The following is a 15,100-nucleotide window of genomic DNA, read 5'->3' as shown; positions in this document are numbered from 1 at the left end:
TGCTGCTCTCAGCTCCCTGCCAGCAGAATTTTGGGAATTCTCGGGGGAGTTTTGTCCTCTCCAACTGAAATACCAGCCATAATCATGGCTCAACAGTCAAGGAATTCATCACTTACTGTGGCTCCTTTACAGAGCGTGGCTTTGCTTTAATGCCATAAACCTATTTCAGATCAGCCCAAGTCCTCCTCTGACAGTGCTTTGTTCACAGCTTTCTTTTGATTTCTCCTAATATTTCATCTGGGCTTTTTCCTGCAAATGGAGAAAGATCTTTACTCCAGCAGCTGGCTGGGGGTGAGAGGTCCAGAGGAGCTGCTCCAGGGCTGGAGCCCCTCTGCTCTGGAGCCAGGCTGGGAGAGCTGGGAATGTTCCCCTGGAGAAGGGAAGGATCCAGGGAGAGCTGCGAGCCCCTTGCAGGGCCTAAAGGGGCTCCAGGAGAGCTGCAGAGGGACTGGGGCCAAGGCATGGAGGGACAGGAGCCAGGGAATGGCTTCCCAGTGCCAGAGGGCAGGGCTGGATGGGAGATTGGGAATTGGGAATTGCTGGCTGGGAGGGTGGGCAGGGGCTGGAATGGAATTCCCAGAACAGCTGGGGCTGTCCCTGGATCCCTGGATCCCTTCCAGCTCAGGATATTCAGATTATCAATGATTCTCTGATTCCTCAGTGGCCATGAGCACCTTGCAGGGGAGTTCGATACAAACCTCAAAATTCGGAAGGAGGTGGGAAACTCCAAATCTGCAGCTTCTGCTGTGTTGTGGGACTTTTTATTCCTGAGTCTTGCTCCAAACAGCCCATCCCTTTTCCTGTGTCACATTTGTCTGTCTTCCCCAGCTGTGAGTGGCCCTTGTGGGGGGAAGAGCTCTTGGAATCCTCCCTCCCTCCTTCAGATTCGGCATCTTCTGATTTTTCTTGATGAGCCGAGGTTTTCAAAGTGAGTTTGTGGCTGTTTGAAGCTGGAAGGTGAAGAGCAGAGCACAGGGGGGGCTCTGAACTCCCCACTCTGCTGCAGTGTGGAATGACTTCCATCTATTTTTAAAGAGGGAACGCTGGATTTTCAGGCTGCAGTTACAACAGAGCTTGGACAGCCTGGAATGTGCTCCGAGGTCTTGGAATAACTTTGGGTTGTGCCGTTTCTCCCCCTTCTTTTAAAATACCTGCTTGATGTCGAGTTGAATTTTTGCTTTTGCCGTTTCTGGTTGCCTTGTACCAGTGGCTGCTCCTGCTTCCTGCAGCTGAACAGGAGAGCACAGATTTCCTTGAATTTTGAAATTACAAGATCAAGATTCCAAACTTTCAGACTTTCCCAACTGCTCAGTTCCTGTAGTTGGGAGCTGCTGAATCAGCAAGAACCACAAATGAAATGTTTTTTCTGGTGAAGCTGAAATGTTCACATTTGGCTTCTTCCGCTTTTAACTGTTGAAGCTTTTAAGTGGAATTAAAAACAAGGACATTTTTAATAATTGAATTTTTTTCCATGTGTACTTTTTGAGCTTTTCATAGATGGATAAAATGGTTTGGGTTGGAAAAATAGCTTAAAGATGATCCAGTCCCACCCCCTGCCACGGGCAGGGACACCTTCCACCATCCCAGGGTGCTCCAACCTGGCTTTGGACACTCCCAGGGATGGGGCAGCCACAGCTTTCTCTGGACAACCTGCTCCAGTTTTCTTATCCTGGATACCTTTGCAGCTGGAGCAACGATTAAAAAGGAAGCAAAAATAAAGAAATCAATTAATATTTTTCTATAAAACAGAGTTCTTGGTTGGTATTTAGGGGAAATGTGAAATTTCCTGGTGATAGAAGTGGACAGAAACATGTGGAAAGGGCTGGTCAGCCTTCTCCCTGGAATTTGTGATACTGGAAACATCCTGATCCTGACACAGTGGCTGCTGTGAAATGGTGTTTTATTAAATCACCAGGTTATTCTTGTGCCACCAGTGGCTTTGATTAACACGGAATTAGGGTCATATCCTACAATAACAGCGTTTCGAAATCCCCGGCTGTGTTTGAAAGAGTTGTGATTAAAGTTCTGGCTGTTTGCCTGCAATTTCTGATGTCTCTGAGGGCTGAGTCCCCTCCTCTTTATTGGCATTTGAGTTTGGTTGCAGCCCCTGGGGTTTGGTGCCAATATCAGTGACAGTCTCAGGGGGAGCAATTCTGCATGAAAATGCAAGAAATAAAAGCTGTAACAAAATTAACCCAGAGCTCTGGAATTACCAGGACCACTGTGGGGGTTGTTTCCTCAAGTCTTAATTCATCTTTGATTGAATTCCAGGCCAAACAAAGCAAGGAGGATGAGGAGGTGGGGAAAGCCATCTGAAAGAGATTATGGATGAACAGGTTGAAGGATGCTGCCTGACAGGTCCCGCTCAGAGCCAGCTGAGCGTTCCTGCCCGTGCAGGGAGCGGCTCCGTGCATTTTGTGGACAATCCACTGCCATTCCCTGGGGGAAAAGCTGGGTTATTCGTGGGGCTCGTTGTGCATATTGCTGGAAAATGAATTCCTCCCCGCAGCGGAGGCGCAGATGAGGACGTTGCTTTGTTGGTGTAAATTTCTGGAGGCATCCTGGTGTGGAATCACCAAGGAGGATTTATTCTGCCTTGTTTTACATGCCAGGTTTGTAACATTCTCAACACTTGTCAAAAGAGTGGCAAATTTATCTTCATTAGAACTGACTCCTTCATAAATACATGGAAAACAAGCCCATGATGGCTTTCCTGGGGGCTGCTGGGTCCCCAGGTGTGTGACAGCCTCAAAATCCTCTTTCCATCTTTTTACCATCATGGTAAAATCTGAAGCGTTTTTGGAGCTCTTGTTTGGGCTCAATGAACTTCGAGGTCTTTTCCAGCCTTAATAATTCTATAATTCCATGTCTGCTTCTTCCAGAAGACCACACAACGTTTTATTTGTCACTTGGACAAGGCCTGGAGGGACAGGAGCCAGGGAATGGCTTCCCAGTGCCAGAGGGCAGGGCTGGATGGGAGATTGGCAATTGGGAATTGCTGGCTGGGAGGGTGGGCAGGGGCTGGAATGGAATTCCCAGAGCAGCTGGGGCTGCCCCTGGATCCCTGGCAGTGGCCAAGGCCAGGCTGGACATTGGGGCTTGGAGCAGCCTGGGATAGTGGAAGGTGTCCCTGCCCATTGGAATTGGACAATCTTTAAGGTCCTTCCCACCCAAACCATTTTGTCCTTCTGGAATTCCAGCCAGTTCCTTTGTCTAAAAATGTCCTGGAGCTTCTAAATATTAAAAAAAAAAAAAAAAAAAAAGAAAGATGGGAATTTAAGAGTTAAACAGCTTGTAAGAAAATAAACCAGCAAACAACACTGTGTCAGGAAAGATCTTACTTTATTTCACTTGCTTTTTGTTAGCTCACTGTGGTGGGTTTTTTTTCCCTTTCTGACATTAAAACTGAATAGAAAACATGTCAGGGATATAAAAAATTCAGGTAGGAGCCATTTGCTGCTACAGGAGATAAGATAAAGGAAGAAAGCTCAGAGCAGAGAACAGTGGAAAAGTGGATGCAGGCTGTGAGCAATCACAGCTCATTAGCTCCAGCGCGTTTTCCAGCTCGGGATAAGGGATTCTGCTGCAGCCACGCTTTGGAAGAGCTCGGATCTGCACACGGGAGTTTTAGGCAAACCAACAAAACCCTAAATATGCAAGTTGACAAATCCATTAATCAAAGTGCCTGCTGCTCGGTCGTGTGGCCTGGGGGAGAGGAGAAAAAGAAAAAACAACAACAAGAAGAAAAAGAGGAGAAATATGCATTTTAAACAATTTCTGTAGCTGGAAGGAGACTTTACATATGTGGCTGACACGGTGATCAAATGATAAAGGAGCCTCAAATTGAACCCCAACCTTTTGTGCAGGCTGTGAAAGCCGAGGCACGGCGCAGTTTTTCAAGGCAGATGGAGTGTGAGCAACTAATAAATCAGGTTTTGAAACATTAAAGAGCAACTTATTTAAATGCATATGGTGTTGGATCTCAGACAAGGCAGGATAGGGGAGTGGGGAGGGACTGGGAACATCAGCACAGCAATATGTCAGAGCAGGGGCTCGGGGCCTGCATCCAAATCAGGCACCAAATCCTGGGGTGTGCCACAGGAGAAGCTGTTTCAGGCAGGAATCTTGGAATTGTTGGTCAGTTTGGGACATTATTCTGTGTTCAATGGAAAGCTGAAGTCAAAGCATGAATTTAAAACAGTGAATAAAACGTTGACTCCTTTTTTCCGACATTTCTCAAAAGAGCTTTGCCAGGGGAAGGTTGGAGCCGCAATCTCAATTCCCCTTTTGGGGAACTGAAGGGCAGAAACCTGGTCAAGGTCAGAGAGGGCACATCAGTCCTGTGGCTTGAATCCAGATCTGCCTCTCCTGCTTTTGGAAGTCACTTTTCCTTCAGGTTTGAAGCAGAGTTTGATCTGCAGACCTGAAAATAAACTCCAGCTCTGCTTGGAATCCCAGAGTGCAGCTCCTGGCTGGTTCCCAGTTTGCCTCATGGAGCAATGGGGTTGTGCTGAGGGACTGGGACACACACAGGAGTCCAGAGCTTCAAAAACAGGCACCAAACCCTGCTGAATTTGGGATTGGGACCATGTCAAGCACCACAGTGACCTAAAAGTCCAAACTGAAGTCAGAGAATCCCAGAGTGGTTTGGGTTGGAAGGGACCTTAAAGCCCATCCAGTTCCAATCCCATGGGCAGGGACACTTCCCACTGTCCCAGGCTGCTCCCAGCCCCAATGTCCAGCCTGGCCTTGGGCACTGCCAGGGATCCAGGGGCAGCCCCAGCTGCTCTGGGAATTCCATTCCAGCCCCTGCCCACCCTCCCAGCCAGCAATTCCCAATTGCCAATCTCCCATCCAGCCCTGCCCTCTGGCACTGGGAAGCCATTCCCTGGCTCCTGTCCCTCCATGCCTTGGCCCCAGTCCCTCTGCAGCTCTCCTGGAGCCCCTTTAGGCCCTGCAAGGGGCTCTCAGCTCTCCCTGGATCCTTCCCTTCTCCAGGGGAACATTCCCAGCTCTCCCAGCCTGGCTTCAGAGCAGAGGGGCTCCAGCCCTCCAATCATTTTATCCTGAACTATTTCCACTCCTCCTTTCCCAGTTTTATACCTGTACAGGATTTGTGAAGGTTCAGCCATCAGACTTGACTTGATTTGACCATCCCTGGCAGTGTCCAAGGCCAGGCTGGACAGGGCTGGGAGCAGCCTGGGACAGTGGGAGGTGTCCCTGCCCATGGGATTGGAACTGGATGGGCTTTAAGGTCCCTTCCAACCCAAACCACTCTGGGATTCTCTGACTTCAGTTTGGACTTTTAGGTCACTGTGGTGCTTGACATGGTCCCAATCCCAAATTCAGCAGGGTTTGGTGCCTGTTTTGGAAGCTTTGGACTCCTGTGTGTGTCCCAGTCCCCCAGCACAACCCCATTGCTCTGTGAGGCAAACTGGGAACCAGCCAGGAGCTCTGCCTTAATTTCTGCCCAACATTTGTAGTGTTTCACTGGAAAATTTTAGGCTGGAACCTGCTGGGGACCATCACCCCAAACGCTGCTTCTGGGAGAATAGCTGGGAATTTATCACTGAAGGAAATACTGAAATGGAAAGTTATGAACTTTATAACCTTCAGGATGAGCTTAAAGTATTTCCAAAGTGCCTGGAGAGATCTCAGCACGGAGTCCTGTGGCTTTAGGGTGCTGCTGCCCTTGGCCATGCCAGTTTGGTGTCCCCTGTGCCCTGTCCAGGCTGGTAACAAGGCACTGGAAGCTGGGAACAGCCCTTGGAGTCACTCAATCATCTCCGAGCTCCCTTCCTGCCCCTGCGGATTCCTCTGCCCCAGGCCTGACAGCAGCCAGTGCTTTACAAGTAGTTACCACCTAATTCCCCATCGATTTTGGGTCTTTCAGAGTTCTGTCATCGCTCTGATCTCTGTTGATTTTGGGAAAAGCTGGGTGCCTGTGCGTTTTTAACCATCAGCCCCTTACTCCTGATGGTCTGATCTATAAATTCCCACTTGGCCATGATTAAAAGAAGAGCGGGTGATTAAGAGAAGCAAACAAGAAATGCAATCTTTCCTCTGTCAGAAACCTCCGCTAAATTGCTTCTCCCCTCCAGCAAGGGAGTAATCAACTATTGGCTGGAGCTTATTCCTGTCTATCTTGATAAGGTGGATTTTTTTATCTGGTGCATCTCAGCTCCCTCATTCCTGTTCCAGGAGAGGGAATGGGAGCCCCACGTGCGGGTCAGAGGGGGGTCACTCACTGCCAGTTTGGGGGTGGAGAGGACAGAGGGAACAAACATCATCATTACAGGAGAACAGACAGAAAAATCTGCCTGCAATGATCCGCTCTGTGCCACCAGAAGTGTCCAGGGCCAGGCTGGATGGAGCTCTGAGCACCCTGGTCCAGTGGAAGGTGTCCCTGCCCATGGCAGGGGTGGCGCTGGATGGGCGTTAAGGTCCCTTCCAACCCAAACCATCCTGGGATTCTCTGAAAGCAGAGAGGTTTGAGGATTCAAGACATGCAGAAGAATTGGAGAGATGATCAATTCTGTTTGGTTCCATGTGAAAGTAATTGAAATGTGTGAGTGCCAATGCAGTGAATTACTGCTGTGAACCAGTGCAGGAAAAACAGGACCTGATGTTCCTGTCCTGGGTGGTTTATGGAGCCAGGCTGGGAGAGCTGGGAATGTTCCCCTGGAGAAGGGAAGGATCCAGGGAGAGCTGAGAGCCCCTTGCAGGGCCTGAAGGGGCTCCAGGAGAGCTGCAGAGGGACTGGGGCCAAGGCATGGAGGGCCAGGAGGCAGGGAATGGCTTCCCAGTGCCAGAGGGCAGGGCTGGATGGGAGATTGGCAATTGGGAATTGCTGGCTGGGAGGGTGGGCAGGGGCTGGAATGGAATTCCCAGAGCAGCTGGGGCTGCCCCTGGATCCCTGGCAGTGCCCAAGGCCAGGCTGGACATTGGGGCTGGGAGCAGCCTGGGATGGTGGGAGGTGTCCCTGCCCGTGGTGCTGATGATCCTTAAGTTCCCTTCTCCCCCAGACCATCCCGGGATTCTCAGACACTTTCTGTAAACATGGCAGATATCCATGCAAACATTTAAATTCTAACGTAGCAAGCACAATGGAAAACTGAAGCTCTCCTAATGTTTGTTCTGACTTTCAGCACCTGCAGAGATTCCAGTTTCCCTGCTAATCTCCCTTTTTCATGTTGAAGCCTGACATTTTAGGCTCCATTTCAGACACTGTCACTAATGGCCCCGTCTCTGTCACCACTGGCAGTGACATTCAGGTGGGCACACTTCATTGCCAGCACAGCAGGAGGTGTCATTAACTCGGTGACAAATTCCACTTCATCTCCAAGTTTTCCTTGTTTTTCTTTTGTTCCTCATAATTTATTACCGGGCAGATTAAGCTAGCAAACTTCACTCCTGAGAGGGAACTGCTGCAACCGTGCTGCTTCCAGACAGGTGGGAAAGTCGGGGATATTTTCCTGGGCACCTCGACAATGCAGAATTTGTCAGCTCAGCTCTGGTTTGAGAGGCTCTGCAAATTGTATCTCTGGTGGTCATTTGATAAGGAGAGAAAAAAAGGCATCATTTCCACTCCTCATGGAATTACGGAATGGTTTCAGTTGGAAGGGAGCTTAAAGCCCCTCCAGTGCCACTCCTGCCGTGGGCAGGGACACCTCCCACTGTCCCAGGCAGCTCCAGCCCCAATGTCCAGCCTGGCCTTGGGCACTGCCAGGGATCCAGGGGCAGCCCCAGCTGCTCTGGGAATTCCATTCCAGCCCCTGCCCACCCTCCCAGCCAGCAATTCCCAATTGCCAATCTCCCATCCAGCCCTGCCCTCTGGCACTGGGAAGCCATTCCCTGGCTCCTGTCCCTCCATGCCTTGGCCCCAGTCCCTCTGCAGCTCTCCTGGAGCCCCTTTAGGCCCTGCAAGGGGCTCGCAGCTCTCCCTGGATCCTTCGCTTCTCCAGGGGAACATTCCCAGCTCTCCCAGCCTGGCTCCAGAGCAGAGGGGCTCCAGCCTTGGGATCAGCTCCGTGGATTCCTCTGGACTCTCTCCCACAGGTCCAAGACCTTCTTTCATCTGCAGCGTTGGGCATGGAACATGTCCCTGCCCATGGCAGGGGCTGGAACTGGGTGATCTTGAAGGTCCCCACCCAAACCATTCTGGGATTCTCCCTTCCCTGTTTTCTCCAGAGCTGCCAGTTTTGGGTATTTGGATGAAGGATCCATTACCTCCCTGCAGGAGATGCTCTTGGTAGAATCAATCAGGATGAAGGAATATTCCTGGGGTATTTTTTATGGGAATGCTGGTGGCTCTCCAGCACAGGGAGGGGGCTGCAGTGGAGGAATCATGGCTGGTCGATGTAAATAACACATTTCAGACCTTGATACGATCAGGGAGAGTCCCTAGTGGAGATCTCCAATTCACAGGGAAAGGAATCCTTGCCTCTCCAGTCAGGGATTCTCTCCAGGGTCTTCCACAACAAAATTCCAGTGTTTCGAGCAGTGGAGGAGGGAGGAGCAATGGCATTAACAGGTTGCACTGCTGGCTTGTAGCTGGGATGTCCAAAGCATCACCAAGAATAAGATTTACACCTGAGCATCTTTTTTTGGGTAAAATATTTAAATACAAACAAAATCCCTTCCTCCTGTAGCCTGCCCCTGCCTGCAGAGCACCCACGATTATCAGTGGAAAGCTGAGAGCCAAGGAGATGTAAAAGCACATTTTTCTCTCTATGCCAGGGTTCTGTTCTCCTCAAATCTATCATCATCTGGCGCAGCAGATCAGACAGATTGTTTTATTCCTCGCCGTGGAGTTCATCCCAGTCAATAATATTGATTAGCGCAGGGTGACTTGATGGAACAGGAATAACACCCCGCTCTTAATTGGAGCCTGCATTTCCTTGTCCCTGCCTCAGCAGCTCATGCTTGGCTGGGTTCTTCAATAATTCTGTTCAGACACAGAGCCCACTGGAAATTGCAGGATCTGACTTGAACAGGGGAAGTGAATAATTTTCTTTGCCTTGAACTCGCGCCTCTTTTCTTCCCCGATTAAAGCCGCCACGTCGTGCAGGTTCACTCTCTAAACTGCCAGCTGAAATCCACTGATTTTTTTTTAGAGCTGCCTCTTTCTAAATACCATCAGGAAAGTTTAAGAAACTCTTGTCTTCAGTAGCTTTGTGCTTCCCAAGTCCATATGTTGGGGTAGGATTTATCCAGGAGCTCCGTGTCCTCGGGGTTCCTTCGCAGAGCTGAGTCAGCTCTGGAAATGTTGGGACTGCAGATTTCCAGTTTCCCAGGATTTCCCACTCCACAGGGAGTTCAGTGCCATAGCTTTTAATCTCACATCTTTGAATCTACACCAGTGATGGGAATTCTTGTAGGAAACTCTCCTGACCTAGAGGGATCCTTTAGGATATGGAAGTGCCAGTGTTGGTGACCTGCTTGGTCCTTGGCCACTGCTGCAGAAGGGTCAAATAAATTCAGCCACCAAAAGCTTTTTGTGCAGATTGATTGTTCTAAAGGATGTAAAATTCCCTTGGAAAAGAAGGTTGGAGTCACTTCCTCATCAGTTGTGTTCCTCCTCTTCCCCATTTGGAGAAATCCTTTTTGTTTGGAGGCAGAGGAGATGTCAGGGTCAAAAACTTCAATAACCTGCTGGGGTAGTTTTGATTTCAAAGCTTTGTCATTTCCCTGCCTCTAAAGCTGTCCCAATAACGTGTTTAGCTTCTGTATTTATTATTATCAGCCCTTAAGGAGAGTTCATGTGGAAAAGGCTTGATAATACCTGGGAAATACAAACTTTGCCCAAGTTCATTTTTGGGGAGGCCCTGGAATGGAATTCCCAGAGCAGCTGTGGCTGCCCCTGGATCCCTGGAAGTGTCCAAGGCCAGGCTGGACAGAGCTTGGAGCAGCCTGGGATAGTGGGAGGTGTCCCTGCCCATGGAATTAGAACTGGATGGGCTTTAAGGTCCCTTCCCACCCAAACCATCCCATGATGATTTGTTTATGTGTGGGGTGTGTTGGGGAAGATGAAACAGGAAAGCCTTATAAATATGATTGCCTGACAAAAGATTTTGGGAATATGAAAACTACAGGCGACATCGAAATGAAAGCCACTTTTGAAATACCAAGTCTTAGTTACTGAACAACTGGAAAACAATGGTATGGCCGACTGAAGGGAATCCCCTCTTGATGGAACAATACTCTCTGCTTGCAGGCAGGTCCAAGGGTCAGAGCAGACCCTACTAGCTCAGCAGAAGGGGTCCAAAGAGTAGTTTTTAGAAGTTAAGATGTAACACTCTATGGTAATATAAGAACTCTTATAGGCTGTATGTAAATGCTATAGGATTTGTATCTTGTATTAGATTGGTTAGTGACAATTAGAATATTCAGCACAGAAGATGATTTATTGTATTGTAACCAGGACTTCACGATTCCATTCCATTCCTCTCCTACTCTTCGCACACTCTTACACACTCTCTCTCTCTCTCTCTCTCCTTACTTACTCGCTTACTCTCTTGCTCTCCTGGGCCTGCTCAGAGCTGCCAGCTGCAGCTCTAAGCAGTGCCCCTATACCCACGCCCCTTGCAATAAACCGCATGTTCCAAGATCTGCCTATAGAGATCTCTCGTCGCCGTCTGTCACCGTCCGTCCCGACCGAACCCACTGAGTCCTTACAGGGTGTCTGGCCTGTTGTCCTAAAAATGTTTTCTTCAGGAATGGCTCCAAGTGGACTTTGTTGCTATCAGGACATGCAGAGCTTTCAGGAAGTTGATACTTTCCCTCCCCTCTCTTTTCCTCTTCCAATATCCAAATTTAAGGTACTTTGGTGTCAGGAGCTGCCTGTGGAAGTAACTCTGGAGTGACACAGTGACACTGCTCAGGGCTGCCACTCCAAACCCTGCAGCCTGTGGTGTGTAAATGATGTTCCCTGAGTGGAGTTTTGCTGCCAAACTCAGCAAATTTATTTTTCCCGTAGCTGAGAGCCCGTTTGTACCCAGGTGGAACTCAGGGAAGGGAAAGTTCCACTCAGGAATTACAGGACTCAGTGTTGGGAATGAACTCCTGGGAGAGCCAGTAATGCTAAAAATACAATAAATGAGTTAAATGCCAGTCACTGACATCCAAACCAAGCTGCCTTACAGGGCTGGAATTGTGCCATCCTCAATTAGAGGTGCAGCACTTGGAAGCAGGAAAATTCAGGGAATTGCTGCTCTTCAAACCCATCCCAAGCACTGTGGGCTTCAAAATACACCTGAGGCATGTGGGCAAGGGGTTGGGTGTTTGTCACCCAGCCTGAAGGACCTGGATTTGGTGGGGTTTGTGCCAAAATGTGCCTAACTCTGGAATAAGGAGCCCAAAGTCACCTCCAAACACCACCTGCATTGTTCCCTCTGCCCTGGCAGTGCTTGGGGAGGGCACAGAGAGCGAATCCTCCCATTAATTACTGATCTTTCACCAGGAAAGAAGCGTTTAATTCCTGTTTAATCATCACTTGCTAAATGTTTAATTATCACTTGCTATCTGAAAATCAAGGGATGTCGAGATCTGTTAGACAACTTGTCCCGTGTTATTTTCCAGGAGGACCAGATGATAACTTAATTGAAGGTGGCGGATCCAAGTTTGTCTGCAAACCAGGAGCCCGGAACATCACCATCATCTTTCACCCGCTCCTCAGGTAAAATCTGGCTTTTTTACACATTTGTACAGCTGGAAATAATTAGAATAAGTAGAATTAAACCTCTGATTTACGGAGATGTTGGGCACATTCCAGTTCTGAGATCCCAGAGCAAAGGGGTTGCTCTGAAGTTGTTGATGTGCACAGGTGTAAAAAAACAAACTTGGCAATGTTTTTTAATCGTTTGTTCAAACTGAACTGTGATGCCAGGTGGGACTTCCTGTCTGGGTGACCCTGTGTCACTGACCAGTGTCATTTATTGACCTGAGCTGGGTGAAGTTTATTTGCAACCTGTCACAAATGGTTTGTTGCTGTTCTTTGTGCTTATTAAAAACTGCAAGGTGAGTTCATTGATAAAAAAACAGTGGGCTGGGGACTGCAAATTAATTCTTGGTGCAGAGTGAGCCAGTGATTACCAAAATTGTCACAGCTGGAAATCTAAACAGAGCAAGCCTTTAATAAACCTCTTCTCACTGCGTCGTTCACCTCTGTTACTTGAATTTTGCTCCTTTTCTAACAATTTGTCCTGTTGGTTTTGTGGAAATTAAATAATACAATGTTTGTCTCGGTTCATGTCAACCTTCCACCTCTTTTTCCCTGGGAGACTTTTCCTTTATCCCCAGACATGTCCCAGCACCTTGGGAGAGCATTTCCCTCCTTGTCTGTGTTTGGATGAATTCACTGTCCTGAGTCACTTAACTACTGGGGCTTCTCTCCAGTGCTAAACCCAACCAGTCATAAAATAGTAATAAAAAATAATTGGACTCTGATCCCCAGAGGAAGGAATCTCCTCCTGACACCTCCGTGGCTGAGAGCTCTGGTTATTTGTGACTTCTCAGGACTTAAAAACACAGATGGAAAGTGCATAAATTCCTCCAAATTTAAATGTCTGATCTCATAACAGCAGATACTGGAATAATCTTGAGAACATCCTGAAATGTGGTGTGGTGTGCAAGCTCTTGCCTTGAAAAAAGAGTTTAGTTATTGCTACCTGCCCATAACGAAGTGGAGAATTCCATAAGCAAGTTCCATTTCCACCTCTGTCTGTTTTAAACTAAAGAAAGGTGCTAAGAATTCAATTTGCTGCAGTATTTGTAGTTTTCAGCTATTTTATGATGGGAAAAGATGGACACTTGAGATGCCAGTTGTTCTTCAAGGTGTGTCTGTTATGATGTGGACTTCAATTCCTTAATCATTAATGAATTTACGGACACCTTGCAAGCACAGAGGGTGGTGAAAGCTCCTATTTTATTGATGAGCTCTTTCCCATTGATTTAAATTCTTTCTCTTTGCCTTCCTGCTTAATTTTTCCCCCCTTTTTCTCCCATCCGAGCGAAACACGAGTGCTCTGCTTTAAATAGCACTTCTCCCAGCCACTTCACTTTGCATTCCCAGCCTGCAAGACAGGCAGGAGAAATCATTTGCCTCATAAAAAATAATTGCATCGAGATGAAGGTATCTGTGTACAGCGTATTTTTCGTGCCAACCACCTGCAACATCTTCACTCCCTTGCATTGAGGATTTCATCAATAACTGCAGGAAAAGAAGGAAAACATGGAATGACCCAGTTTGCCCTCTTCTCCCTGCAGGATGGGGCAGTCTGGGGGTAGGAGAGGCCTCTAAAAACCATTTTAATGTGATTTTATTCATTTTAATGATGGACACAGGGAATGTGCAGAGAGATTTAACTCATGATCTGTGACTTGGGGATGAATGAGATGCAGTGAATCTGGGGTGATCACAGGAGTTCTTTAGCTGACAGTAATTCCCTACAGGGAATTCTGTTCCTGGTGGGATAGCCATGGCCTGTCCCACCAGCAGCTGAAATGCTCAGTATGGTGAATTTGTTAAAATATTGATGCTTGCAATAATTTCTAGCACATGGAATCATAGAATCATCATCTCTTGGTCAGATCCTTGTTGCCCTCTTCCAGATGGTCCTGTTTTAAATGTCCAGCTCTCCTGGAGGTGATTCCTGCAGAGCTGTGAAGTTTTCACCTGTTTTATTTTCCTTTTCGAGGTTCTTTCTGACCTGCCACCCTCATCTTTCATCCCTGTCCCCTGTACATGCTGTAAATGGATCTGGTTTGAATTCAAATGATCAATATTTTATTTACAAGGGTTTTTTTTTTCCCCTTGTTATTATCAAAGTCCCATAAATACGTTGCCAGAGGAGCTTCAGCACTGCATGGACTTGCTGATTTTATGAGGCAGCTGAGTGCTTCTGAAGGTATTAAACAAACTGGATCACTGAGAAACCAGACCCTGGTATGCTGATTTAAAGCTTGAGCATCACATAAAGTGATGGCTTTAAAATATAATTCAGCCCTGAAATGTTGAGGGGAGAGTTGGAAGCAGAGCATTCATATTCATCAGTGGGAATTTCTCTCGTTTGTACTCGTGGTATGAGAAGTGTCAGTGCTGATCACATCAGAGGTGCACAAGCACAGGGACAAATTTGCTGCTTATAAAGCCACTTTTTAATGCTTTCTTATTTACAAACTGAGTTGGAGCTTGGTTCCAGATCGTCTTGAAGAACACAGGGTCAGACTTCGGGGAGGGTGCAGATGAGCCCCTTTCCAATAACCAAAGTTTGCTTAGAGAAACTCTTAATTAAAACCATGGGCAGTGTAAGGAAAAATACCTAAAAATGATTTTCAAAGCTTTCCTTGCCTTTGAATTCCTTTAGAGCAGGGAGCCAGAGTTGGGAAGTGAGATTGTGTTGTTCAGGATCCCTAATTTCCACAAGGACAACTGAGACACTCCAAGGCCCCGATTAATTACCAGGATTAATGACAGCACCACACGCGGAATAAACGAAGAGTGAATTTTTGAGAGACAAGGGGGTGTTCTAGAGGAGATGATTCCTGGGAACAGATTTTCCTAGCTACATCTGGAAACTAATTGCACTTACAAATTGAAGCAGAACCCACCTCTGATTTTCCTTAATTACATTTCATGGGAGGTGCCAAAGTATAAAAGTTACCAAAGGAGTCCAGTTGCTTCCTTCATCCTTTGCTGGCAACCAGCACTGGGGTTACTGGGCTGAGGAGTAACATCTCCCACCTGAAGAAGGAATCCCAGGAGCAATCCCAAAGCTCTTCATTCTGGAATAGGGAACAGCCTGAGCGATGTCTGTCATACCATTTGTTTGGTGGGGATTTTTTTGATGTCTTTATTTTTTTAAATTTTTTTTTTAAAATGCTTATTTGTTTCAGCTGGCATTTGAAAGGCACTTGGCTCCTCGGGGTAATAATCATTTTACATATGCTTTATAGAGTGTGTTTATTACCAGACAATTGAGGAACAGATGTCTGCAGTCTCGAGGCTGGAGGGGGAGGAATGGGAAGGGTGGGAGATGGAGGGAATGGTGGTGCTGAGGCAAACGCAGCTGAACAGTGCTGGATGTTGGATATTGAGGCC

General features: G+C 47.5%; 1 protein-coding gene across 2 annotated transcripts in view; it reads left to right on the top strand.

The window, feature by feature from the left end:
• Window positions 1-15,100, top strand: part of EXOC4 (exocyst complex component 4) — a 285,356-nt gene that overhangs the window by 130,904 nt on the left and 139,352 nt on the right. For both annotated transcript variants that reach the window (XM_039570880.1, XM_039570879.1), the window contains one exon: window positions 11,581-11,677. In XM_039570880.1, the coding sequence (XP_039426814.1) occupies window positions 11,581-11,677 (97 nt within the window). The remainder of the gene's footprint in view (window positions 1-11,580; window positions 11,678-15,100) is intronic.

This window comes from Corvus cornix, chromosome 1A, assembly GCF_000738735.6.
Source record: "Corvus cornix cornix isolate S_Up_H32 chromosome 1A, ASM73873v5, whole genome shotgun sequence".
In the NCBI taxonomy this organism is placed as follows: domain Eukaryota; kingdom Metazoa; phylum Chordata; class Aves; order Passeriformes; family Corvidae; genus Corvus; species Corvus cornix.
Note: the sequence above shows the minus strand (reverse complement) of the source record. Positions and strands in the feature narration are given on the sequence as shown.